General features: G+C 46.5%; 1 protein-coding gene across 1 annotated transcript; it reads left to right on the top strand.

The window, feature by feature from the left end:
* Positions 1 to 20,122: 20,122 nt before the first annotated feature.
* On the top strand, positions 20,123 to 23,827 carry LOC121579398 (membrane-associated progesterone receptor component 1). The gene is made up of 3 exons (XM_041893972.2): positions 20,123 to 20,449; positions 21,298 to 21,453; positions 22,022 to 23,827. Exons 1-3 carry the CDS (start codon positions 20,155 to 20,157, stop codon positions 22,114 to 22,116), a joined length of 546 nt encoding a protein of 181 aa, XP_041749906.1. The 5' UTR covers positions 20,123 to 20,154; the 3' UTR covers positions 22,117 to 23,827.
* Positions 23,828 to 25,288: the final 1,461 nt, after the last annotated feature.

Raw genomic sequence — 25,288 nt, 5'->3', positions numbered from 1 at the left:
GATCAGAAATACAGTGTAGACATTGTTAATGTTGTAAATGGCTATTGTAGCTGGAAACGGCTGATTTGTAATGGAATATCTACATAGGCGTACAGAGGCCCATTATCAGCAACCATCAGTACTGTGTTCCAATGGCACGTTGTGTTTGCTAATCCAAGTTGATCATTTTAAAAGGCTAATTGATCATTAGAAAACCCTTTTGCAATTATGTTAGCACAGCTGAAAACTGTTGTGCTGATTAAAGGAGCAATAAAACTGGCCTTCTTGAGACTAATTGAGTATCTGGAGCATCAGCAATTGTGGGTTCGATTACAGGCTCAAAATGGCCAGAAACAAATAACTTTCTTCTGAAACACGTCAGTCTATTCTTGTTCTGAGAAATGAAGGCTATTTCATGCGAGAAATTGCCAAGAAACTGAAGATCTCGTACAACGCTGTGTACTACTCCCTTCACAGAACAGCGCAAACTGGCTCTAACCAGAATAGAAAGAGGAGTGGGAGGCCCCGGTGCACAACTGAGCAAGAGGACAAATACATTCGAGTGTCTAGTTTGAGAAACAGGCGCCTCACAGGTCCTCAACTGGCAGCTTCATTAAATAGTACCCGCAAAACATATCTCAGACTGCCCATCATAATATTTTCTTTTTATTGGCCAGTCTGAGATATGGCTTTTTCTTTGCAACTCTGCCTAGAAGGTCAGCATCCCTGAGTCGCCTCTTCACTGTTGACGTTGAGACTGGGAGACTACTAAAACGGGAGTATCAATAAACATTGGTTCTGTAAAATGAATGCTCAGTTTGTTGTGCACGTCATTGCAGTACCGCTATAGCAGCATTTTAGCCAAAGACTGTTATACTAGCTGTCTAGTCTGTGTTTTATAACTGTGCATAAAAATATGCATTGGTATAAGGAATTGGCAACTCGTTCTCATTCAAATAAATAAGGTAGGCCACTTGATTTCAACGTCTGAACAAAGTGGACAGGCTAGCATGCTGTTTAAACATTTGGAGACAGACAGAAGGGTGTGTTCATAACAATTCAACTGTTCTGCCTTGTTAGCTAGCAAATAGATCCAAGTTGGCTAAACTTGAAATATAAAGATGAGCTAGCTACTCACTAGCACGTGGGCTTGTGTTTGAGAGATTGTTTATGAGGCCTGTGTTGATTTTCTATAATGCCTGCTACAAGAAGTTAGTCATTATTAGTGAATGTGCATTATGCATGGTTCTGGTTAAATTTGTAACAAAAAGGGCCTTTTCATAGATGGACTTGAAAGCCAGATCAGTGATTATTGCAAAAAAAGCAGCTATTTTAAATAATTAGTGGGTCTTATGTTTGTGGAAGGCTAATGTTTAGTTTAGGTATAATTTCACAATCCCTGAATTAATTAGATTATTGCTGACTGTTTGAAATGCACTGTATTTTACCTAGCTGTACAGCTAAACTTATTTAGAGAAAAAATTTTTAAAATAAAAAATATATATACACAGTGCCTTCGGAAAGTATTCAGACCCCTTTACTTTTTCCACATTGTTACGTTACAGCCTTGTTCTAAAATTGATTCAATCGTTTTTTCCCCTCAGCAATCTACACACAATACCCCATAATGACAAAGCAAAAACAGGTTTTTAGAAATGTTTTCTAATTTATAAAAAAGTAAAAATTAAACATCACATTTACATAAGTATTCAGACCCTTTACTCAGTACTTTGTTGAAGCACCTTTGGCAGCGATTACAGCCTCAAGTCTTCTTGGGTATGATGCTATCCTGACTAGTCGCCCAGTCCCTGCAGCTGACAAACATCCCCACAGCATGATGCTGCCACCACACTTCACCGTAGGGATGGTGCCGTCAGACATGATGCTTGGCATTCAGGCCAAAGAGTTGAATCTTGGTTTCATCAGACCAGAGAATCTTGTTTCTCATGGTCTGAGAGTCTTTAGGTGCCTTTTGGCAAACTCCAAGCGGGTTGTCATGAGCCTTTTACTGAGGAGTGGCTTCCGTCTGGCCACTCTACCATAAAGGCCTGATTGGTAGAGTGCTGCAGAGATTGTTATCCTTCTGGAAGGTTCTCTAGAGCTCTGTCAGAGTGACCATCGGGTTCTTGGTCACCTGCTTGACCAAGGCCCTTCTCCTCCGATTGCTCAGTTTGGCCGGGTGGCCAGCTCTAGGAAGAGTGAATACTGCAGAAATGTTTTGGTACCCTTCCCCAGATCTGTGCCTCGACACAATCCTGTCTCTGAGCTCTACAGACAATTCCTTCGACCTCATGGCTTGGTTTTTGCTCTGACATGCACTGTCAACTGTGGGACCTTATATAGACATGTCCTATCAATTGAATTTACCATAGTGGACTCCAATCAAGTTGTAGAAACATCTAAAGGATGATCAATGGAAACAGGATGCACCTGAGCTCAATTTCGAGTCGCCTAGCAAAGGGTGTGAGTACTTATGTAAATAAGGTATTTCTATTTTTTATTTTTAATACATTTTCTAATTTAAAAAACAGTTTTCTCTTTGTCATCATGGGGTATTGTGTGTAGATTGATGAGGGGGGGGGGAAATCATTTTATCAATTTTAGAATAAGGCTGTAACGTAACAAAATGTGGAAAAAGTCAAGGGGTCTGAATACTTTCTGGATGCACTGTAATTGTATGTTTGTGGTACAGCGATGAGGCAGTCATTCAAAAATCATGTTAAACACTATTATTGCACACAGAGTGAGTCCATGCAATTTATGTGACTTGTTAAGCAAATGTTTATCCTTAACTTATTTAGGCTTGGCATAACAACGGGGTTTAATACTTATTGACACAAGACATTTCCGTTTTTACAGTTTTACATTATAGGGTATTGTATGTAGGCCAGTGACAAACCATCTCAATTGAATCCCTTTTATATTCAGGCTGTAACACAACAAAATGTGGAAAAAGTCAAGGGAAGGGAATACTTTCTGAAGGCACTGTATATCAATATTTGTGCATAAAGACGTTTCCACCACCATTTCTCGCATAATTAATTTTACAGACACAAAAAGATCCCACAATGTCGAACGAACAAATTATTGGATTGGATATATCAGAATATATAATTGTCATAGTCATGGCACGCTTTGTCTAAGAGCTATTGAAAATTGACAGTCCAAATCATAATACAAAATATATAAAATAAGCTGTGGATTTTTGTCCATCCTCCCCCGATTCAAAATGTATTATTTTCATAGTCATGGCACACTTTGTATAAGAGCTATTGAAGATTGAAAGCTTAAACATGCACTATGCAGAAAACGCTCTGCCATTTCCTGGTTGCTAAAATTCGAATAGTTTGCCTAATTTATATTTATGTGACAAATAAGCAAGTATAGTGTAGAGAATCATTGTACCATCTAAACCGCTGTGAAATATATTTTCCATAACCCAAAATATGGTATTTTCAGCTGTTTGAAGCTGGTGTACAAAAGTAAAAGAAGCTGAGCCGTTTGCTGGTGCTCTACTGCGCAGTACAGTCAAATCTGAATAAGATCATAACATGGTGTCAGAAGTGCTTCAATTTATAACACAGGAGAGATCATTTCACAGACAATAATAATGTTCCTTGAGTTTTGTCAGAGTGACAAAAAGTAGCTAACAGCTAACTGCTCTCATGTCTCTTCATTGAGCAGAACAGCCCAAGTGGAGCTGTTGCTAGACTCGGGAACTCATGGGGACATCGGCTTCAGAAGCCAGCAGGTTAGATATGATTCCACCATGGGAACAACAACTGGCTACTAGTTCGTTTTCAGCCAAATATGTTCAACTCATAGCTAGTTTATCCAGTGACCATTGCATTTAGAAGGATAGCTACTGACTGAAATGTAGCTGGCTAGCTAGCATTCTGGCTCACACTGGCTAGCTAATCATTGACGCCAAAAGACACAGCTGTCTAGACTTGGGAGCTCATGAGCACACAGGCAACGTTAGCCAACTGATTAGACATGATTTTTTAAATAGATTTTTTAATTGAACCTTTATTCAACCAGGTAAGCCAGTTGAGAACAAGTTCACCATGGGCAATAATAACTGTCGACTAGTTCGTTTTCAGACCAATATTTTCAACTCTTCAACTTAGTTTATCCACTGACCACCGCATTTAGGAGAATAGTTAATTACTGAAATGTAGCTAGCTAGATCACTGGCCAGGCAGTAGCCACTAACTAATTGTGGAAGCATGACCTATTCTTTGATACATTTGTATTAACTTGCTCATATCAAGCAACACATAACAGACCGTTTGTGGAAAGGTAAAAATAACAATTAGTGGCCTCATTTTTTAATGATCATATAGTGAAACTAAAATAAATTGTTAGCTAGCTGATGAGGCTTTCATTTATTTCCCAATTAATTTGGTGATCAAGCTGAAGCTGGGTTTCCCAAGTCGTTCGGTCCATGCTAACTGCTCATGACATGCTTGCTAAACAGATGGCTCTGTAGAGAATCTGTGTGATGTCACGCACTCAAGAAGGCTCAACCAATCACCCGCAGGGTTCTATGTCGAGACTCATGAATATTCATAAAATTGCCCCTGCCTTCCTACGGAAGGAAATTTCGCAGACCGTATTTCCAACTTGAAATTCTGAGTTTTTCTCAGTCGGAGCTCGTTTTTGTCTTGAACACACTGAAATCTGGGATTTCAGTTGTTTTGAACACAAGACAAGTACTGTACAGTCCTCCCACCCAACCATAGAGAAAGGGAAGTCATTTTGTGTACACAGACAGACGCGTCGGACAGGAGCTCGAGAGGCAGTTTTCATATAGATGACTAGGAAGAGACCTGGCTGACGACTGTGGCAGCATGGAGAGGCCAGAGATAGCTAGACTAGTAAATTGGGCTAAGGAACAGAAGGTGGGTATTGGAGAAAGGCCATCAGTGCGTGTTCTGCAAACAGTACAGGGGGATGAAGGCACGGCATGAGAGTGGTGAACGGATAGACGTGGTTATGGACAGCGAGGAAGGAGAAGAGCCGAGTGTAGTGGGAAGATGTATGTTGAGGAAGAATGGCGCCAAGTACAAACCATATTCTGCTGTCTGATGGCTCAGAAATTGAACCTGACGAGAGTGAGGATGAATTACCTGTGGTGGTAGGTGTGGTGAAGACCTCAGAGTCTCTGCCCGATGTTCATGCAAAGGATGATTCAGGCTCAGTGGGAGTGACATTTATGGAGAAAGTGGAGCCCCTGCCTTTTGGCTGATCCATATGTAGTCTCAGGCTGGGTAAAAAATAAGTTCGGTACAGTTCGGTGAAGGTAGCTCGAAGTGGACTTCTGATGATTTTCTGTATTTCTTCCGTCCAGAAGGAGCGGGCACTTCACGTTACGTCACTAGGGACATGACCTGTGACATGCTTTGCTCTCCGGAGCAGGGTGCACTGAAAGCAGTGATTACTGGGGTGGTGTTGAGGTAGAGCAATTGAAGTTGAAAATTCCATGTCTGTGACGCCCACTGTTTGGTGCGACTGTAACAGTGTTGCTTCTGTCCCTCTCCTCACCCCTACCTGGGCTTGAACCAGGGACCCTCTGCACACATCGACAACAGTCACCCTCGAAGCACCGTTACCCGTCTAACAACTACTTCAAACAACTACTTCAAGGTCTCAGAGCGAGTGACGTCACCGATTGAAACACTACTAGTGCGCACCGCTAACTAGCTAGCCATTTCACACTGGTTACATGACACAGACCCGGTGGTGAAACTGAGAAGACACTGTCTGTCCTTTTTTAGTTTTGAAGCAGTCTTTACCTGATAAAGTCATGTTAGGATATGTCAGTTATCCAGTGAGAGCTTTTGTGCTGAATCCACTAAGGTGTTTCAGACTCCAAGCTGATCATGTTGCAGCAGTGTGTAGGAGGTAGATTCCAAAATGTGAGAAGTGTGCAGGAGTGCATGGGACAAAGGAGCGTGTAGGACAGGGGTGTCAAACTCATTTTAGCTCAGGGGCCACATGGAGGAAAATCTATTCCCAAGTGGGCCGGACCGGAAAAATCATGGTATATATAACTTAAAAACAACAACTTCAGATTGTTTTTTAATACGATCAACATAAAACATAAAGCTGGAGCCTGAGGACAGTGTGTCCAAAATAGTACAAGCACAACATCACTATTAATCATAAAACACGTCAAGTTTATTTGAAAATTCTAAAGAAAAAGAACACACAAACACACAATGTCTCAGTGATTAACAGAACTGTTTCACAGATCACAGAACTATATCAGGGTGTCATTTCTCAGGCAGAAATGTAGATAAAAATAATGAAATCCTGTTCCCCAAACAAGTGCAAGAACCACAGAGTCAAGAATAGGTTAAATATACAAATAAAATAAAAACAATTAAAAACAATAGCACATCAACATAAAAACATATAAACATAAAGCTGGAGCCTGATGACAGTGTGTCCAAAAGCACAACATCACTATTAATCATAAAACACCTCAAGTTATTTGAAAGTTCTGAGGACAAAGAACACACAAACACACAATGCCTCAGTGATTCACAGAAGTATATCACAGATCACAGAACTATATCAGGATGTCTCATGCAGCACTTTAAGTGGGGTTGCATAGTTTATTTGACTCCTGATACCTGGCATCTTTTAGCTTTCACCAGCGCATCAATATCAGGCGTCACATCCTGAGTGGCAGCCAACTTCAGGATGTGATTCAAGTGCTTGTGCGTGAGCCTTGAGCGCAGCTTTGTTTTATTTATGCTCATTACAGAGAAAACTTGCTCACAAAGATATGTGGTTCCAAACATGCACAACAGTTTTGCAGCGAGGGCTGTCAAGTTGGGGTAACCTGGCAAGAGTGTTATGATTTAACTGGATAGAACCCAAATGCAGACAAGTACACCAAGCCAGAGAAGTTTTAACAGGTTTATTATAATGTTCAATAGTCCAGGTTTCCAATAAATGGGGAAGAGCAAGTCCAGGTTACAGTGAGGGTACAGATCCAGGTCAGGGCAGGTGTGGTACCGTAATGTCCTAGTGTCCGTGGGGAGTCCAAAGGAGAGGTCCGATAGTGGAGAGCAGGATGGTGGTGGCAGGAGTGAAGCGGAGGCAGGAGTCAGGTTCCAAATATCTGTGGCACAGGAGAAAAAGTAAATAAACAGTCCAAAAAACACAAGCGCGAAAACAGACAGGTTGAGTCGGCAGCGAGACTAACATGGTTGTCTTGACTATGATCTGACGATGAGTGGCAAGTTTGACCGGGTCTTAAAGGGCTGAGGTGATTATGGTGAATGAGCTGCAGCTGGAACCCTGACTCCCGCACACCAGACTTCACTCCTGCAATCAAGGACAAACAGAGGGAGGGGAAGAGCAGAGAGAGAGCTACCTAGCAGCAGTAGGCCTAACAGTACCCCCCTCTACGGACGCCACCTGGCGGCCGACAGGGTTTATCGGGATGTAACCGATGAAATTCACGGACCAGAGCAGGATCCACAATGAAGCTCCTGGGCACCCAGGAACGTTCCTCAGGACCATAACCCTCCCAATCCACCAGGTAATGGAAACCACGACCCCGGCGGCGAACATCCAGAAGTCGCCGGACAGTGTAGACAGGACCCCCACCCACGATCCGGGGCGGAGGAGGGGGACGAGAGGGCGGGCACAGAGGGCTGACAGACACAGGCTTGATCTGGGATACATGAAAAGTGGAATGAACCCGTAGGGGAGGCAGGAAGCTGTAGCTTAACCGCGCAGGGGTTAACAATAGACAGTATCTTGAACGGTCCTATAAAACGCGGCGCCATCTTCTTAGATTCTACTTTCAATGGAAGATCACGTGACTTAAGCCATACCTCTTGACCAGGAGAGTAACCGGGAGCCTGGGACCGGTGACGGTTGGCTTGCCTCTGCATGTATGACGAAGCTCGGGACAGAGCTACCCTGGCCTTCCTCCAGACCTTGAAGCAGCGGCGCATGTGGGACTGCACCGAGGGTACCGCCAGTTCCCTCTCTTGAGAAGGGAACAGGGGAGGTTGATAACCCAGAGCACACAGAAAGGGAGACAAACCAGAGGAAGCGTTAGTCAAGGTGTTATGAGCATATTCCACCCAGGGGAGCATGGAGCTCCAAGACCCAGGGTTAGACCCTGTGACACAGCGGAGAGCGGTCTCCATCTCCTGGTTCGCTCTCTCGGCTTGCCCGTTGGTCTGGGGGTGATATCCAGAGGACAGGCTGGATGTGATGCCCAAAGCTTTACAGAAAGCTTTCCATACCTGGGAGACAAACTGGGGACCCCTGTCGGAGACAATATCAGTGGGCAGACCATGAGAGCGGAACACATGTTCAACCAAAATATCAGCCGTCTCTCTGGCAGTGGGCAGTTTAGGTAGGGCCAAAAAATGAGCAAACTTAGAAAAACGATCAATCACAGTAAGAATGACAGTCTTTCCAGACGAGGGGGAAGTCCAGTGACAAAATCCAAAGCAATGTGGGACCAGGGCCGACTGGGTATTGGCAGAGGTCGTAGATGACCAGCGCTGGCCTGGGTGGAGTTCTTACTTCGTGCACAGACCGTACAAGCAGCAATGAAGGCTCGAGTGTCCGCCTCCATCCTGGGCCACCAGAACTTCCGTCGCACAAAGTCAAGGGTCCGAGTAACTCCAGGGTGACAGGTAAGGGGAGACGAGTGAGCCCACTGAAGTACCTGGGAGCGAACAGACTCAGGGACAAACAACCGGTTAGGAGGACCGCTCCCAGGGTCAGCTTGATGATGTTGAGCCTGTCTAACAATCCCTTCGATGTCACATGTAATGGCCGCAATACTGCAGGTAGGAGGCAAGATGGGTTCAGGGTTACTACCAGTATCAACAGCAGAATGAACACGAGACAGGGCGTCAGGCTTGACGTTGCGTGACCCAGGACGGTAAGACAGAGAAAAATTGAATCTCCCAAAAAATAGTGCCCACCTGGCTTGACGGGGATTGAGCTGCTTAGCTGACTGGATGTATGCCAGATTCTTGTGATCCGTCCAAACGATGAAGGGTTGTTCCGCCCCCTCAACCAATGCCGCCACTCCTCGAGAGCCAGCTTAACGGCGAGCAGTTCACGATTGCCAACATCATAATTCCTCTCTGCCTGAGAAAGCTTCCGTGAAAGAAAAGCACAGGGATGCAGTTTGTTATCTTCAGGAAAACGTTGTGACAAAACCGCACCTACCCCAGTGTCGGATGCATCCACCTCCACGACAAACTGGCGGTCTGGGTCCGGCTGCATCAGAATGGGAGCCGAGGCGAAGCGATGTTTCAGTTCTTCGAACGCTGATTCGGCCCCTTCATTCCAAGCGAACGGTAGTGAGATGGAGGTGAGAGCGGTGAGTGGTGCCGCAATGCGGCTGTAGTCCTTGATGAACCTCCTGTAGAAGTTCGCAAACCCCAGGAATCGTTGAAGTTGTTTGCGGGTGGAGGGGGGCTGGCCAGTCCGTGACTGCAGAGATCTTAGCTGGGTCCATCCGCAACTCCCCCTGAGCGATTATGTAACCCAAAAAGAGGTCTCAGACACATGAAATTCACATTTCTCCATCTTCACAAATAGTTTGTTCTCCAACAACCTTTGCAACACCTGGCGCACATGTAGTTCATGTTCCTGGGAGGACTCTGAGAAAATCAGGATATCATCCAGATAGACAAAAACAAAACGATTCAACATGTCCCCGAAGGACATCATTCACGAGTGCCTGAAAAACAGCAGGGGCATTAGACAAACCAAAAGGCATGACCAGATACTCAAAATGTCCCAAGGGTGTGTTGAAGGCAGTCTTCCATTCATCACCTTTACGAATGCGCACCAGGTGATACGCATTTCGTAGATCAAGTTTCGTAAAGATGGTAGCACCATGAAGGAGGGGAAAAGCAGAATTAATCAAAGGCAGAGAATACTTGTTCTTAATGGTGATATTGTTAAGTCCACGGTAATCAATACAGGGTCTGAGGGTCTTATCCTTCTTAGCAACAAAAAAGAATCCTGCTCCTACAGGTGACGAGGAAGGACGCATAATACCTGCCGCCAAGGAGTCCCGAATGTAGTTCTCCATAGCCTCCGTCTCCGGCCGGGAGAGATTGTACAGGCGACTGCTGGGGAGCGGGGCTCCTGGCTGGAGGTCAATGGCGCAGTCATAAGGCCGGTGAGGAGGAAGAGAAGTAGCTCTGTGTTTGCAGAAAACGGATGCCAGGTCATGATACGCGTCAGGAACAGCAGAAAGATCCATGGACTCCAGTGGAGGTTGAGGCACAGTACTGGCAGGAGTCTGAGCAGAACACAAACAATTCACATGACAAAAAGTGCTCCATGAAACAATGCTACCTGTCACCCAATCAATGTGTGGATTGTGTCTTATGAGCCAGGGGATACCAAGGACCAGGGGGTCTGTGGGCAGTCGATAATATGGAATTGAATGTTCTCCTGATGATTTCCCGACACTCTAAGACACACAGGAACAGTCTGATGGGTAATACGGGTCAACAATTGTCCATTTAGACCCTTAGCCTGCAGCGGACAGTCCATAGGAACAGTCTCCAAATCCATCTGTTGAGCCCACTCTCTATCCAAAAGCTTTCGTCGGCACCAGAGTCAATCAGCGCACTAACCGAGAAATTCTGAGACTGCCACTGGAGGGATGCCTGGAGCAGAATGCGGGGAGAAGAGGAAGAATCCGCTGCTCGGCTCACCAAAACTTCTCCCATTAATGATGAGCCGGGCCTTTTCCCCGGACGAACTGGGCAGGAAGGAACGAAATGACCAGCTTCTCCACAATACAGGCAGACCCGAGCCTGAATACGACGTGCACGCTCCTCTGAGGACAACCGTGCACGACCCACCTCCATGGCTTCGGGTTCAGTGCTCCTCGTATCGACTCGGGAAGACACGGCTTTCTCCGTAGGGGAAGATGCAGGGGAGGAGTTTGTTGATGACAGACACTCCTCTCCCGGCGGCGCTCCCGAATCCGATTATCCAACCTGATAGTGAGTGAAATAAGATTATCCAGCGTAGGCGATTCATCATATGACACCAATTCATCCTTTAAAGTCTCAGACAAAGCATTGATGAACACTCCTTGTAATGCCTCGTCATTCCAACCACTCACTGCTGCTAAAGTCCGAAACTCCACTGCCATCTCCGCCACACTACGAACCCCCTGCCGAAGAGAAAACAACCGTTTCGCAGCCTCCTTGCCTCGTACGGGGTGGTCAAAAACCTTCCTCATCTCCGTGGTGAAGGCCACGTAAACGTTGCAAATGTCCGACTGACTCTCCCAGACCGCAGATCCCCAGGCACGAGCGGAACCGCTAGTAGAGTTGATAAGGTAGGCAATACGGGCTCTTTCTGAGGCGTAGGTGAGGGGCTGTTGTTCAAACACTAACGAGCATTGAGTCAAAAACTCGCCACAGGTTCCCATGTTCCCGTCATAGCGCTCTGGAGCAGGAACAAAAGGCTCTCTGATCTGGGCTGAAGGGGTAGTAAGGGCAGACACTTGATTGGTGAGTAATTGAACCTGATTAAGCAGCACCTGACTGTCCTGTAACGATCCCGGCAGTCTGAGTCGGGTCCTGTCTGTGGACTAGTTTTTCTGCTCGGGATCTCCAGTTTCCCGAGGGTTCTGGAACGCTCCGGGGAGCTCTCTTGATTTCCGCACCTGCATCCCATCTGCAATCTGCACACCTGGTCCTGATCATCACCCTTCTTAGGCTCTGGCCTAACATCCATTCCCTGCCGGATCGTTAGCCATGAACAGTAGGTTTACCAGAGTATCAGTCTTAGAGCCTCTAGCGGTAGTTTTGTTGTTTTTGCACCTTGTTGGTTTGTTGTTTACTTACCTCCGTTTTGTTCCATCTGCAGTCACTCGTCCGGAACCTTCATCCAACCTCTGCCTGGTGGTCGGCGGCTGCCGAGCCATGATGGGATCAACCACTGCACCCCCAACAACTAATCAACGCCGCCCGCTCTGTTCCCTGGATTATTCAGCATCACTCTTGAATTTGTAAATAAACACTCACCTTCGTTTCAACTTACCTTGTCCTGGTCTGCTTCTGGGTTCTGGCTTTGTAACTCGTGACAGAACGATCCGGCCAGTAATGAACCCAGCGGACCTGGACTCTGTTCGCCATGCCATTACCCATCAGGAGAAGATGTTGGGCCATCATAGCACGGTACTACAGGAGATCGCGTTGTCAGTTCGGAACCTTTCTACCGGTCTGACGGAGGTCCAGAACCAACGCAAGAGTCCGGTGGAGGATCCACTACCGGTTTCACCCATCTCGCCTGCCGCTTCTGGAGCTGTGTCCTTCCGTGAGCCCAAGGTTCCGACGCCGGATAAATATGAGGGGAGCTGGGAAGATGCCGTTCCTTCCTTATGCAGTGTGGATTAGTGTTCGATCTACAGCCCTACTCTTATGCCACAGACAAGGCTAGGATAGCCTTTGTGATTGAGTTGCTGCGTGGTCGAGCGCTGGAGTGGGCTTCAGCCGTTTGGGAACGACAGGATCCCTGCATGGCTTCATACCAGGGGTTCACGGCCGAGATGAGGAAGCTCTTCGACCATTCCGTCCGAGGGAGGGACGCAGCTAGGCGCCTGTTTTCGCTTCGCCAAGGAACTCGCAGCGTGGCCGACTTCGTGATCGAGTTCAAGACGTTGGCTGTGGAGAGTGGGTGGAATGAGGAGTCTCTGCAAGCGGCCTTTTACCAGGGTCTGTCGGAGCAGCTCAAGGATGAGTTGATCTCCTATCCGGAGCCTAGTGACCTGGACAGCTTGGTAGCCTTGTCTATTCGGGTGGATAATCGAGTCCGAGAGCGAAGGAGGGAGAAGCAATGGGTTCCGTCCAACCGATCAGCTTCTCAGGTTCCAGTCGGGTCGGGTGGTGGACCAGAACACGTCGATCATGCTCCACCACAAAGGATTAGTGGAGAGGTCCTCTCTCCCGATTCTGAACCCATGCAAGTGGGGGCGGCACGGGTTAACCAAGGAGGAGCGTCAACATAGACGTAAGACCAACTGCTGCCTCTACTGTGGTAGCTCGGGACATTACATCTCCACTTGTTCCCGGCGGTCGTCAAACTGCCCGGCTCGCTAAAGTTGGGAGGACTTTTAGCGAGCCAGTTTCAACCTCTCAGTACCTCTGTCAGACCCCGTTTCCCGGCTACCCTTGTGAACAGGAATCAGAGCTTAGCGATTAACGCTTTATCGATTCAGGTGCCGATGGAAGCTTTCTTGATGCCGAGTTGGTGGAACAGCTGGGGCTTTCCAAGGAGCAATTGCCGGAAGCCATTGAAGCGACCACTCTGAACGGCAGTAGTCTGGCACGTATCACGATGAGGACTGAACCGGTTAAGATGCTGTTGTCGGGGAATCATTCGGAGATGATTTCATTCTTCATTCTGCCGTCTTCCCATGTTCCTCTGGTCCTTGGATACCCCTGGCTGAAGGAACACAATCCCACGTTCGATTGGGTGACGGGCAAGGTAACGAGTTGGAGCCTTGATTGTCATGCTAACTGTCTCAAGACTGCCTGTCCCCATTCGGTTCCCAGTCAGGTGATTGAGGCTAAACCCCCAGATTTGTCCCTGGTTCCCGAGACATATCACGATTTGGGGGAAGTGTTCAGTAAGCAGAAGGCTCTGTCACTCCCTCCCCACCGACCATATGATTGTGCCATCAACCTGTTCCCTGGAGCTGTCTACCCCAAGGGGAAGGTTATACAGTATCTCCCGCCCTGAACGTGAGGCTTTGGAGACCTACATCAAGGAGTCCCTAGCTGCTGGTCTCGTTCGGTCCCTCGTCATCACCCCTGGGGGCAGGATTCTTCTTTGTGGGTAAGAAGGATGGCTCTCTTCGACCGTGTATTGATTATCGGGGGTTGAATGACATCACGGTCAAGAACAAGTATCCCCTGCCCTTGATGAGTTCTGCCTTCGACTCCTTACAGGGTGCTACGGTGTTCACCAAGCTAGACCTACGCAATGCGTATCACATGGTCCGGATCAGAGAGGGAGACGAGTGGTTGACGGGTTTCAATACACCGATGGGTCACTCGAGTATCAGGTGATGCCGTTTGGACTGACCAATGCTCCAGCGGTATTCCAGAGTATGGTGAATCGACGTCCTGAGAGATATGATCGGTCTCTTTGTGTTTGTTTACCTGGATGACATTCTGATCTTCTCGAAGGAACCTTCCGACCACGTCCAGCATGTCCGGCAGGTTCTGCAGCGATTGTTGGAGAATCGCCTGTTCGTGAAGGCCGAGAAGTGCGAGTTTCACGCCCACACGACATCCTTTCTCGGGTACATCATCTCCAGGGGAGAGATTAGGATGGACCAGGAGAAGGTTAGAGCGGTTCTGGAATGGGCCCAGCCCGGTACGAGATTGCAGCTCCAGAGATTTTTGGGGTTTGCGAATTTCTACCGCAGATTCATCCGGGATTACAGCCGTGTGGCCGCTCCGTTAACTGCCTTGACTTCCAGTATCAGGAGCTTCAAGTGGAATCCGGAGGCGGATCGAGCCGTTTCTGGATTTGAAGAGGCGATTCACCAACGCACCGATTCTCTCTCAACCGGACACGGCCCGTCAGTTCGTCGTTGAAGTGGACGCGTCTGATGTGGGAGTTGGCGCCATCCTGTCGCAGCGATGCTCCACGGACAGTAAACTCCATCCCTGCGCCTACTACTCTCGTCGCCTTTCGCCTGCGGAGAGGAATTACGATGTGGGTAACCGGGAGCTTCTCGCGGTGAAACTTGCCTTGGAGGAGTGGCGCCACTGGTTGGAGGGGGCGGAGCAACCGTTTATTGTCTGGACGGACCACAAGAATCTTGCTTACGTGCAATCGGCTAGACGTCTCAACTCCCGTCAGGCCAGGTGGTCGTTGTTTTTCGGACGATTCAATTTTTCCCTGACGTTCCGACCTGGATCTAAGAACGGCAAGGCGGACGCCTTGTCTCGGATGTTCTCCAAGACGGAGGAGAGTGGGTCCAAGACCGAGACAATTCTCCCCCGGAACTGCGTCGTGGGAGCTGTTAGGTGGAAGATTGAGGAGGAGGTGATGGCGGCTCTTCGGACGCAGCCCGGTCCCGTAACGGTCCACCCGGTCGGTTGTTTGTGCCTGAGTCGGTTCGTCCTGCGGTCCTCAAATGGTCCCACGCCAGCAAGATGGCTTGTCACCCTGGCGTGGCTCGGACGATGGCGTTTCTTCGCAGACGTTTTTGGTGGCCTGCCATGGCCGAGGATACTCGGGGTTATGTTGCTGCCTGTCCAGTGTGTGCGCAGAATAAGGGTACCAATCGGCCCAGCTCTGGACTACTTCACCCCCTTCCTATTCCCCGGCGACCATGGTCGCATCTGGCCCTGGACTTTGTCACGGGGTTGCCCGCTTCTGAGGGGAACACGGTCGTTCTGACTATCGTGGACAGATTCAGCAAGTTCGCCCACTTTGTGCCAATTGCCAAGCTTCCCTCTGCCTCGGAGACGTCCGAGATCCTGGTTAGGGAGGTTTTCAGGGTCCACGGGTTGCCCAGTGATATCGTTTCCGACCCGTGGCCCTCAGTTTACCTCTGCTGTCTGGAAGTCCTTCTGTTTGGCCATTGGAGCTACAGTCAGTCTCACATCTGGTTTTCACCCCCAATCTAATGGTCAGGCGGAGAGAGCCAACCAGAAGATGGAATCCACGCTACGCTGCCTGGCCTCTTCCAACCCCACCTCCTGGGTCTCTCAGTTGCCTTGGGTTGAGTATGCCCACAATACTCTCCCTACATCTGCCACTGGGATGTCTCCCTTCCAGTGCCTGTATGGCTACCAACCTCCCTTGTTCCCTTCTCAGGAGAAGGAGCTCTCAGTGCCTTCTGTTCAGGCCCATATTCGTCGTTGCCACCGGACCTGGCATCGGGCCAGAAAGGCACTCCTTAGAGTTTCGGACCGGTATCAGCTCCAGGCGAATCGTCGCCGGATCCCCGCTCCCACCTACACCATCGGAGATAGGGTCTGGTTGGCCACGGGATCTTCCTTTACGGACTGAGTCTAGGAAGTTGTTACCGAAGTTCATTGGCCCGTTTGTGGTGGAGAAGGTGATCAATCCGGTGGCAGTTCGACTCAAACTCCCGAGGACGCTCAGAGTCCATCCCACCTTTCATGTCTCCTGCCTCAAGCCTGTTTTCCTCAGTCCTCTGTTGCCTCCTCCGCCTCCTCCTCCTCCTCCTCGGATGATCGGAGGTGGTCCTGCCTACACGGTGCGACGCATCATGGATTCCAGACGGCGGGGCCGGGGTTTCCAGTATCTCGTGGACTGGGAGGGGTATGGTCCTGAAGAGAGGAGTTGGATTCCGCGGCGACAGATCCTAGATGCTGACCTCATCCGTGACTTCTACCGCCTCCATCCTGGCGCTCCGGGAGTCCGCCCGGTGGCGTTCGTCGGAGGGGGGGTACTGTAACGATCCCGGCAGTCTGAGTCGGGTCCTGTCTGTGGACTAGTTTTTCTGCTCGGGATCTCCAGTTTCCCGAGGGTTCTGGAACGCTCCGGGGAGCTCTCTTGATTTCCGCACCTGCATCCCATCTGCAATCTGCACACCTGGTCCTGATCATCACCCTTCTTAGGCTCTGGCCTAACATCCATTCCCTGCCGGATCGTTAGCCATGAACAGTAGGTTTACCAGAGTATCAGTCTTAGAGCCTCTAGCGGTAGTTTTGTTGTTTTTGCACCTTGTTGGTTTGTTGTTTACTTACCTCCGTTTTGTTCCATCTGCAGTCACTCGTCCGGAACCTTCATCCAACCTCTGCCTGGTGGTCGGCGGCTGCCGAGCCATGATGGGATCAACCACTGCACCCCCCAACAACTAATCAACGCCGCCCGCTCTGTTCCCTGGATTATTCAGCATCACTCTTGAATTTGTAAATAAACACTCACCTTCGTTTCAACTTACCTTGTCCTGGTCTGCTTCTGGGTTCTGGCTTTGTAACTCGTGACATGTCCTCAGCAATCGTCTTAAACAGGGTATCATGTCGGCCAAGTAAAATGCCCTGATTGGCTATGGCAGTCCAAATTTGAGTGCACTCTGGGGTGGTATCCGAGCTACTGTCTGCTGGGTTCATGTTGGTCAGATCATACTGTTATGATTTAACTGGATAGAACCCAAATGCAGACAAGTACACCAAGCCAGAGAAGTTTTAACAGGTTTATTATAATGTTCAATAGTCCAGGTTTCCAATAAATGGGGAAGAGCAAGTCCAGGTTACAGTGAGGGTACAGATCCAGGTCAGGGCAGGTGTGGTACCGTAATGTCCTAGTGTCCGTGGGGAGTCCAAAGGAGAGGTCCGATAGTGGAGAGCAGGATGGTGGTGGCAGGAGTGAAGCGGAGGCAGGAGTCAGGTTCCAAATATCTGTGGCACAGGAGAAAAAGTAAATAAACAGTCCAAAAAACACAAGCGCGAAAACAGACAGGTTGAGTCGGCAGCGAGACTAACATGGTTGTCTTGACTATGATCTGACGATGAGTGGCAAGTTTGACCGGGTCTTAAAGGGCTGAGGTGATTATGGTGAATGAGCTGCAGCTGGAACCCTGACTCCCGCACACCAGACTTCACTCCTGCAATCAAGGACAAACAGAGGGGAGGGGAAGAGCAGAGAGAGAGCTACCTAGCAGCAGTAGGCCTAACAAAGAGATTCTGATAAAATGTGTCCAAGCCAGCTGCGGCAAATTTGCCCTTCAAATCTGAGTCACACTGCAAGTCTATTATTTCAAGTTGGATGCTGACGGGCAGATCAGAGGGATTCACGGTGAATGGCGAGCAAAAAACGTTGAAGTCTTTCTCCAGTTCACCAAAAATCTGAAAGCGTTGCTCAAACTCCCGTAACAGTCCCGTTATTTTATCTTTGAACCGCTTCATGTCTGCCACATGAAGGGTCGCGCACACATTTTTCAGACAGGGGAAGTGAGCTGCATCACCACCGGCGAGTTGCGTCTCCCACAATGACAGCTTCAACTTGAAAGAACGTATGCTGTCATAATACTGCGTGACAACTTTGTTGCGCCCTTGCAGCTGTTTGTTCAAGTTATTCAGGTGCTCTGTAACATCCACCATAAATGCAAGGTCCTGCATCCATTCTGCGGAATGAAATTCTAACACTGGTTTGCCCTTTTCTTCCATGAACTGTTCAATTTCTTCTCGTAAATCAAAGAAACGCCTCAGCACAGCACCTCGGCTTAACCATCTTACCTCAGTGTGGTATGGCAGGCCATAGATGTGGTCTTTCTCTCTGAGAAGGCTGTCAAACTGACGGTGATTCAGGCTTCTGGATCGGATGAAATTAACAGTTTGGATGACCACCTTCATGACGTTATCCATCTTTAATGACTTGCAACACAAAGCCTCCTTGTGCAAAATACAGTGAAAAGTCAAAAAATCACGTCCTCCATTTGCAGATTGCACTTTCTCTCTGAACTTTGTCACAACGCCTGCTTTTTTCCCGATCATTGAGGGCGCACCATCTGTAGCCAGGCTGACAGCGCGGGACCAGTCCACTCCGACCCTGTCCAGCGTGCCGACGAGTGCGGTAAAAATATCAGCTGCTGTAGTTGTATCTGTCATCGGCACCAACTCCACGAACTCCTCGGTGACGGTCAATGTGTCATCAACTCCGCGGATGAAAAATGGCCAGTTGTGCAACATCTGTAATGTCCGTGCTTTCATCAATTGCAACCGAAAACGCAATAAATGACTTTACTTTTTGCTTCAACTGGCTGTCCAAATCCACTGAAAGATCGGAAATCCTGTCTGCAACTGTGTTTCTTGTCAGGCTGATATTTACAAAAGCCTGACGCTTTTCAGGGCACACAATCTCCGCTGCCTTCATCATGCATGTTTTTACAAATTCACCCTCACTTAATGGTTTTGAAGCCACTGCGATTTCATTAGCAATGAGGTAGCTAGCTTTCACTGCAGCGTCACTGATGTCTCGGCTGTGAGTAAACACAGACTGCTGTTTCTTCAGACCCGCCAACAGTTCATTCACCTTCTCTCTTCTCCGCTGTCCTTGAAAGTTGTCATATTTGTCGGCATGAAGACTCACATAGTGGCGACTGAAGGTTATATTCTTTCAGCACTGCAACATGCTGTGAACACACCAAACATACAGCTTTCCCATTCAATTCCGTGAATAAATAGGAGGATGACCATTTTTCTTGGAACACTGCACTCTGCGTCCACTTTTCTCTTTTTTGACAGAGACATATTGGGGCAATGAGGGTGCCAAAGCACATAATGTTAAAAGTAGAAGCCGTAATAAATATCGCGGGCAAAACAAAGTAGCTCATCCGGACTGGCTGCACGTGCTTGACCTACTTGCTCTGCCCCGGTATAAACAGTTTGCTTGCTTAACACAATTGCTATTGCGCCATCCAGTGGACGCAATTGGAACAGCAGTTTATTTTATTGAAAAATTGCAGCGCATTTTTATACTTTACAAAATCATCTCGCGGGCCGGATTAAACCCGTTTGACACCCCTGGAGGTGGATAAAAATGTGTGTGTCAATTGTCGGAGTGACCATGTTGCTGGGGATCAGAAGTGCCCGTTGCGAGAGACAGGTTGAGGGAGTAGAACAGGTGTCCTATACTGAGGCAGTGAAGAGAGTAGAGGATGATGGGTCAAGGGTGAGTTGTAGGCCTAGGCCGATACAGAGTAATACGAATTTGTGCTTCAGTAAGGTTGGCTTCTTAGCATTGGTTATCAACTGTACCACAGAAATGGAACGTTAATCACAGAAAATAGATGTTGTGGTGGCAGCTGCAGAAAAGTAGTTGGGTGTACGAGGTTTTACTGCATAAGAGTTACATGGTGTGTTGAACGAAATAGTCCCATCCTCCCAGGCCGTCTGCCTGGTGTAAGATCAGTTAAATTAGTGGAATGGGGTGGTGATAAAAATTAAACAAAAATTAAATAGTGGTATATAGGTGTAGGGTTAGTTGGTGGTGCACAAACAAAGTGTGCAAACGCCATGATACCAAACATGGCTTTTTTATTTTTGAATCACAAAATATAAAGTGATTGACCACACACTACCGAACAGTAGGTGGCGGCATGCACAAACAAAGTGTGCGAACGCCATGATACCGAAGAAGAAGCATTCAGCAACAAACATGGCTGATACAGAGGGAGCAGAGGAAACTTCTCCAGGAATTTTGCAAGAAATGTTCACGTCCCCGTTGAATTTGAGTCTGCTTGGCCTCTGCATATTTCTTTTGTACAAAATCTTTCGCGGAGACACGCCTGCAGATATGGGAGAGGTTGAGGAACCTCTGCCTAAACTCAAGAAAAGAGATTTCACGTTAGTGGAGCTACAACCGTACGATGGTCTGCAAAATCCAAGAATTCTTATGGCTGTCAATTCAAAGGTGTTCGACGTTACTAGAGGAAAGAAATTCTACGGGCCAGGTAAAATTAGTTGTAGGCTATTTGTGTTCATGTGGAGCAACGACTTAGCTATTTCCGCTCAAAAGAATGGTTGGCGCAACTGTCTGTAGCCAACTGGCTTGCTGGTTAGTCAGTTTTATTCTTACACTTGTTACTTTGTGTCTATTGAATTATGTGTATTTTTTGTATTTCGAAGTTGTTGCATTGGAACTACGACCATATAAACGCCACACCCCCTTCTTCTTCATGAATCACCCGCAATCGAATTTCACAACACGCGATCTGGCGTGTTCAGCCGAGTTGGCAATGTCATGTAACCTCTCACCAAGTTGATTGATCCTACACTGTCACGCAACCACCGAAGAACACGAACGCCCTCCCTTAAAATATGTAGAAATTGCATATATTCTCAGTCTGTGTTATGAAGTGTGTGATTCAGTTGCCTTCATGCCATTTCAAAATAAATAGTTTGACACAGGTGAATGCCTTGCACAAAGGTTGAATGTTCAATTCAGCAAGACCATATGGTTGCACAAAGGCTTGTTGAGGCCTATTGGAAAGCAATACTAACTCTCATTTCAAGGATTCAGTCTGTCCCTTCTGTCAGTCTCAACATCTAGAAAATAGGACTTGTTGTTGTGGGGCTTATCTTTGAAGCCGTCATAGAATACAGTAAGCTACTGTATGTATGTTGGAGAGCATGTGGAATTTAATTTGCAGATAAATAAAACTGCATATTTTTATAAAATAGTAGTCATCACCCTGACAGTTTGTTATAACCTGTGTCTATTCACAATCACATTTTTAGTTTATAAAATATTTGGCTGAATATCAAATCGATCTCTGTGTCTGTGTGTGATGTTTTCCAGAGGGTCCCTATGGAGTGTTTGCTGGTAAAGATGCCTCCAGGGGCCTGGCCACCTTCTGTCTGGAGAAGGAGGCCCTGAAAGACACCCATGATGACCTCTCGGACCTCAACGCCATGCAACAGGAAAGCCTCAATGAATGGGAGACCCAGTTCACTCGTGAGTTGATGCAGGAGTTGGTAGTTGCTACAAAACACAATTGTCTACATTCGGATACTTTCTTTTCAACTTCTACCTAAAGGGAAATGGACCGCTTGCAGTGAACATCACACGCACCCACTATCCACTCAACAGTGCAAGTTGTTGATGCACCAAACAGCTTTGATGACTCTTAGAACTATTGATGTTTAAAATGTATGTCTATTATGTGCCTCAGGGCATAACTAGTCTTGTGGTGGTCCAGTCTTTTTGTGCTTTAGTCAACTACTCTGTGTTCCTCTGTTGTATGACTTGGCAATGATAGAAGAGTTGGCTACATCACATACAATGATATGGTACCATGCCAGGGGATAACGTAATACAACTTTGCATCTAAATTAATCTGTTTGATACACTTTCATCTACATTACATTGAGTAGTGCTGTAAATTTAAACCCACACATGGAAGTCTTTCTTGGCCAAGTCTGTTCTCCACCCAGTAATTACCATGTCCTTGAGTTTATCTCCGATGTTGTCTGGTGAAGGTCCCTGAGGGCCTCAGTAATTTTCTTCTTCTTGCCTTTCACAGAAAAGTATGACTATGTCGGCAAACTTCTGAAACCTGGAGAAGAACCCACAGAGTACACGGATGACGAGGAGGTGAAGGACAAAAAGATGGACTAGAGCGCACAAGGGAAATTCAGATACCTTAATTTTTTCAGGATAATGTGATGCATATTGCCTTGTGTTGCAGCCAATGAGCGAAATGCTTTCTCCTATATGGTGTTTGTATTATGTAATTGTCACGGACCACCTCTTATGCTAATTTCATATGCCTCAGACCTTAATTTACCAAAACCAAGTGGATTTTAGGTTAAGGTTAGTATAATTATTGAATACTGTACTGTCTTTGTAAAGTTATACAGGTAGTATTAGTTGTAATGTAGATGCTGTTGGAGGATCTATTACTGTAGCTCAGTGTTAATTTTGGCTCTCTTCTTTTAGACTTAGTCTTAGTCATTTTGACTAAAATATCATTGTCTTAGTCACACATTTTTGTTATTTGAATAATAATTTAGTCTAGTTATTGTCAAAATGATAGAAACAGTTGGCCATTTTAGTCAACTAAATGCCCTTTCGTTTTAGTCACATCACATTTGTATTGCCTCAACCTATAGGAAACATAAATCACTGACTTCCATGTGCACAAACCTACATAGCCTTGTCCTACCAACATATTTTTCTACATAACATTATATTCCCAACAGCAGAAATATGACAAACATATGGCCGTCACTCAGTCGCGTCATTGCCGTTGTTATCAACGTTCCACTGTCACATTGACGTCCAAAAGTAGAACGGGCTAATGACTGTTTTGCCCAGTGATATAGTCAAGACACTAAACCTCAAGTCCGAATCAAGTCCCCTGTGCTTGAGTCTGAGTCACCAGTGGTCGAGTCCTGGTCCAAGTGCTCAAGTTTGAGTCACTGGATCCACATTAACTCAAAATAAAGTTATTAACCCAGTCAGATATAGTGTAATTGTTTGCTATTTATTTTCCTTTCTTTCTGTGCTATCAAATCTTTGGTAATGTTACCAGGGCCACGTTCAGTTGCGAAACATTCTCGAATGTTGCAAATAGAAATTCTGTGAATAGAGCCAACGTTATTCCTTATTCAACATGTCAGAGTGGCATGTTTGTTCTAGATAGCATATTTTTATCTGAACGTTACACAATGTTGTGACCTGCTGAACACATCCTAGCTTGTTGGCTATAGCTGGGTATTGAGGTAACATGACTGAAGGTGTAGCCTAAACAAAATGGGTGTTTGACGAATATATTAATCACTATTTTTGTTGATGAAATAAACAGCTGTAGCTTGATATGAATATATTTCCTTTTTTGTAATCTTGAGATGACCACATATTTTAAATTACACAAGCTGATAACGTTCTATCACAAATATTTGTGTAATTTTTTTTCTGCACTGGTGTTAGAGTTCCATTACATACATCACATACTCTGACTCTGCAGTTAGTGTGTCTCATGTGCGTTTGAGAAGATAATGCTTGATATACTTAGTCTAGCGTTTACTTTCAGCATGACTTTGTAATAACACAATTGGTCTGAAATGTTCACACTACTAGTGTATGGCTTGCACTGGATGAAGTAGGTTTTTGGATGTTCATACTGTAGCACAATTTCTTTCTAAATGTCAAGTGAAAAAGGGTGCGGCCTGTAACCATTATGTATGGCATGGCAAATACTCCTGGACTCGAATACCGGTAGACACGGGAAGGGAACACTACAAAATCCATTACTAAGGAATGTAATTGTCTGTGATCATGAGACTGATATTTTGTTATGATAAATCTACCCAAATGGATAATCAAACTGTGTAAGACATTTCTTAAGTTTTTTGTGTGTGTGAATGCTGGGCATTGGCAAGATATATTCAGTAAACTAGTGACAAATATTTGAATACAATGCTAGTGAGGTCTTGGTTTATGATAGCATGATCGCACCGAGACCCATGGAGGGTGTAGTTCTTTCTGACGTATATGATTCTGTGCATGGCACTCGGCTGAAATAATATAAGGGGTTTAGGGTACAATTCCGTTACATTATTTACTCATCACAATGTCCTACTTTTCTCTGCAGTGTTGATTTTTTTATGATGTAATTACAAATCCTTTATGGAGGGGTTGCAGATGCGTCACAAATCGCCTAGCAACCACACCAGGCGCCATGTTGGAAGACGAGCACAGAAATAGAATGAATAGAATAGACGGCCCCATTCAAATCAATGATGGCATAATGGGTGGAATAATTATGTGTATGAACCAATTATGTACACTGAGCAAAAATATAAACAGAATATGCAACAGTTTCAAAGATTTTACTGAGTTACAGTTCATATAAGCAAATCAGTCAATTAAAATAAATTCATTACGCCCTAATCTATGGATTTTAAATGACTAGAAATACAGATATGCATCTCTTGGTCACCGATACCTTTAAAAAAAGGTAGGGGCGTGGATCAGAAAACCAGTCAGTATCTGGTGACACCACCATTTGCCTCATGCAGCGCAACACATATTCTTCGCATAGAGTTGATCAGGCTGTTGATTGTGACCTGTGGAATGTTGTCCCACTCTTCAATGGCTGTGCGAAGTTGCTGGATATTGGCAGGAACTGGAACACGCTGTTGTACATGTCGATCCAGAGCATCGCAAACATGCTCAATGGGTGACATGTCTGGTGAGTATGCAGGCCATGGAAGAACTGGGACATTTTCAGGTTCCAGGAACTGTGTACAGATCCTTGCGACACGGGTCCATGCATTATCATGCTGAAACATGAGGTGATGGCGGTGGATGAATGGCACGACAATGGGCCTCAGGATCTCACCACGTTATCTCTGTGCATTCAAATTGCAATCGATAAAATGCAATTGTGTTCGTTGCCCGTAGCTTATGCCTGCCCATACCATAATCCCAACGCCACCAAGGGGCACTCTGTTCACAACGTTGACAACAGCAAACCGCTCACCCACACAACGCCATCTGCCCGGTACAGTTGAAACTGGGATTCATCCGTGAAGAGCACACTTCTCCAGCGTGCCAGTGGCCATTGAAGGTGAGCATTTGCCTACTGAAGTCGGTTACGACGCTGAACTGCAGTCAGGTCAAGACCCTGGTGAGGACGACGAACACGCAGATGAGCTTCCCTGAGACAGTTTCTGATAGTTTGTGCAGAAATTCTTCAGTTGTGCAAACCCACAGTTTCATCAGCTGTCCGGGTGGGTGGTCTCAGACAATCCCGCAGGTGAAGAAGCCAGATGAAGAAGCCAGG

Source organism: Coregonus clupeaformis, chromosome 13, assembly GCF_020615455.1.
Source record: "Coregonus clupeaformis isolate EN_2021a chromosome 13, ASM2061545v1, whole genome shotgun sequence".
NCBI lineage: Eukaryota > Metazoa > Chordata > Actinopteri > Salmoniformes > Salmonidae > Coregonus > Coregonus clupeaformis.
This window is presented reverse-complemented; position numbering and strand designations above follow the sequence as displayed.

Bases quoted from the DNA above. Each gene is read 5' to 3' on its own strand.
- LOC121579398 (XM_041893972.2), top strand. From the start codon at position 20,155: ATGGCTGATACAGAGGGAGCAGAGGAAACTTCTCCAGGAATTTTGCAA. The intron at 20,450-21,297 runs GTAAAATTAGTT...GATGTTTTCCAG, and splicing joins AAAGAAATTCTACGGGCCAG to AGGGTCCCTATGGAGTGTTT. The intron at 21,454-22,021 runs GTGAGTTGATGC...TGCCTTTCACAG, and splicing joins ATGGGAGACCCAGTTCACTC to AAAAGTATGACTATGTCGGC.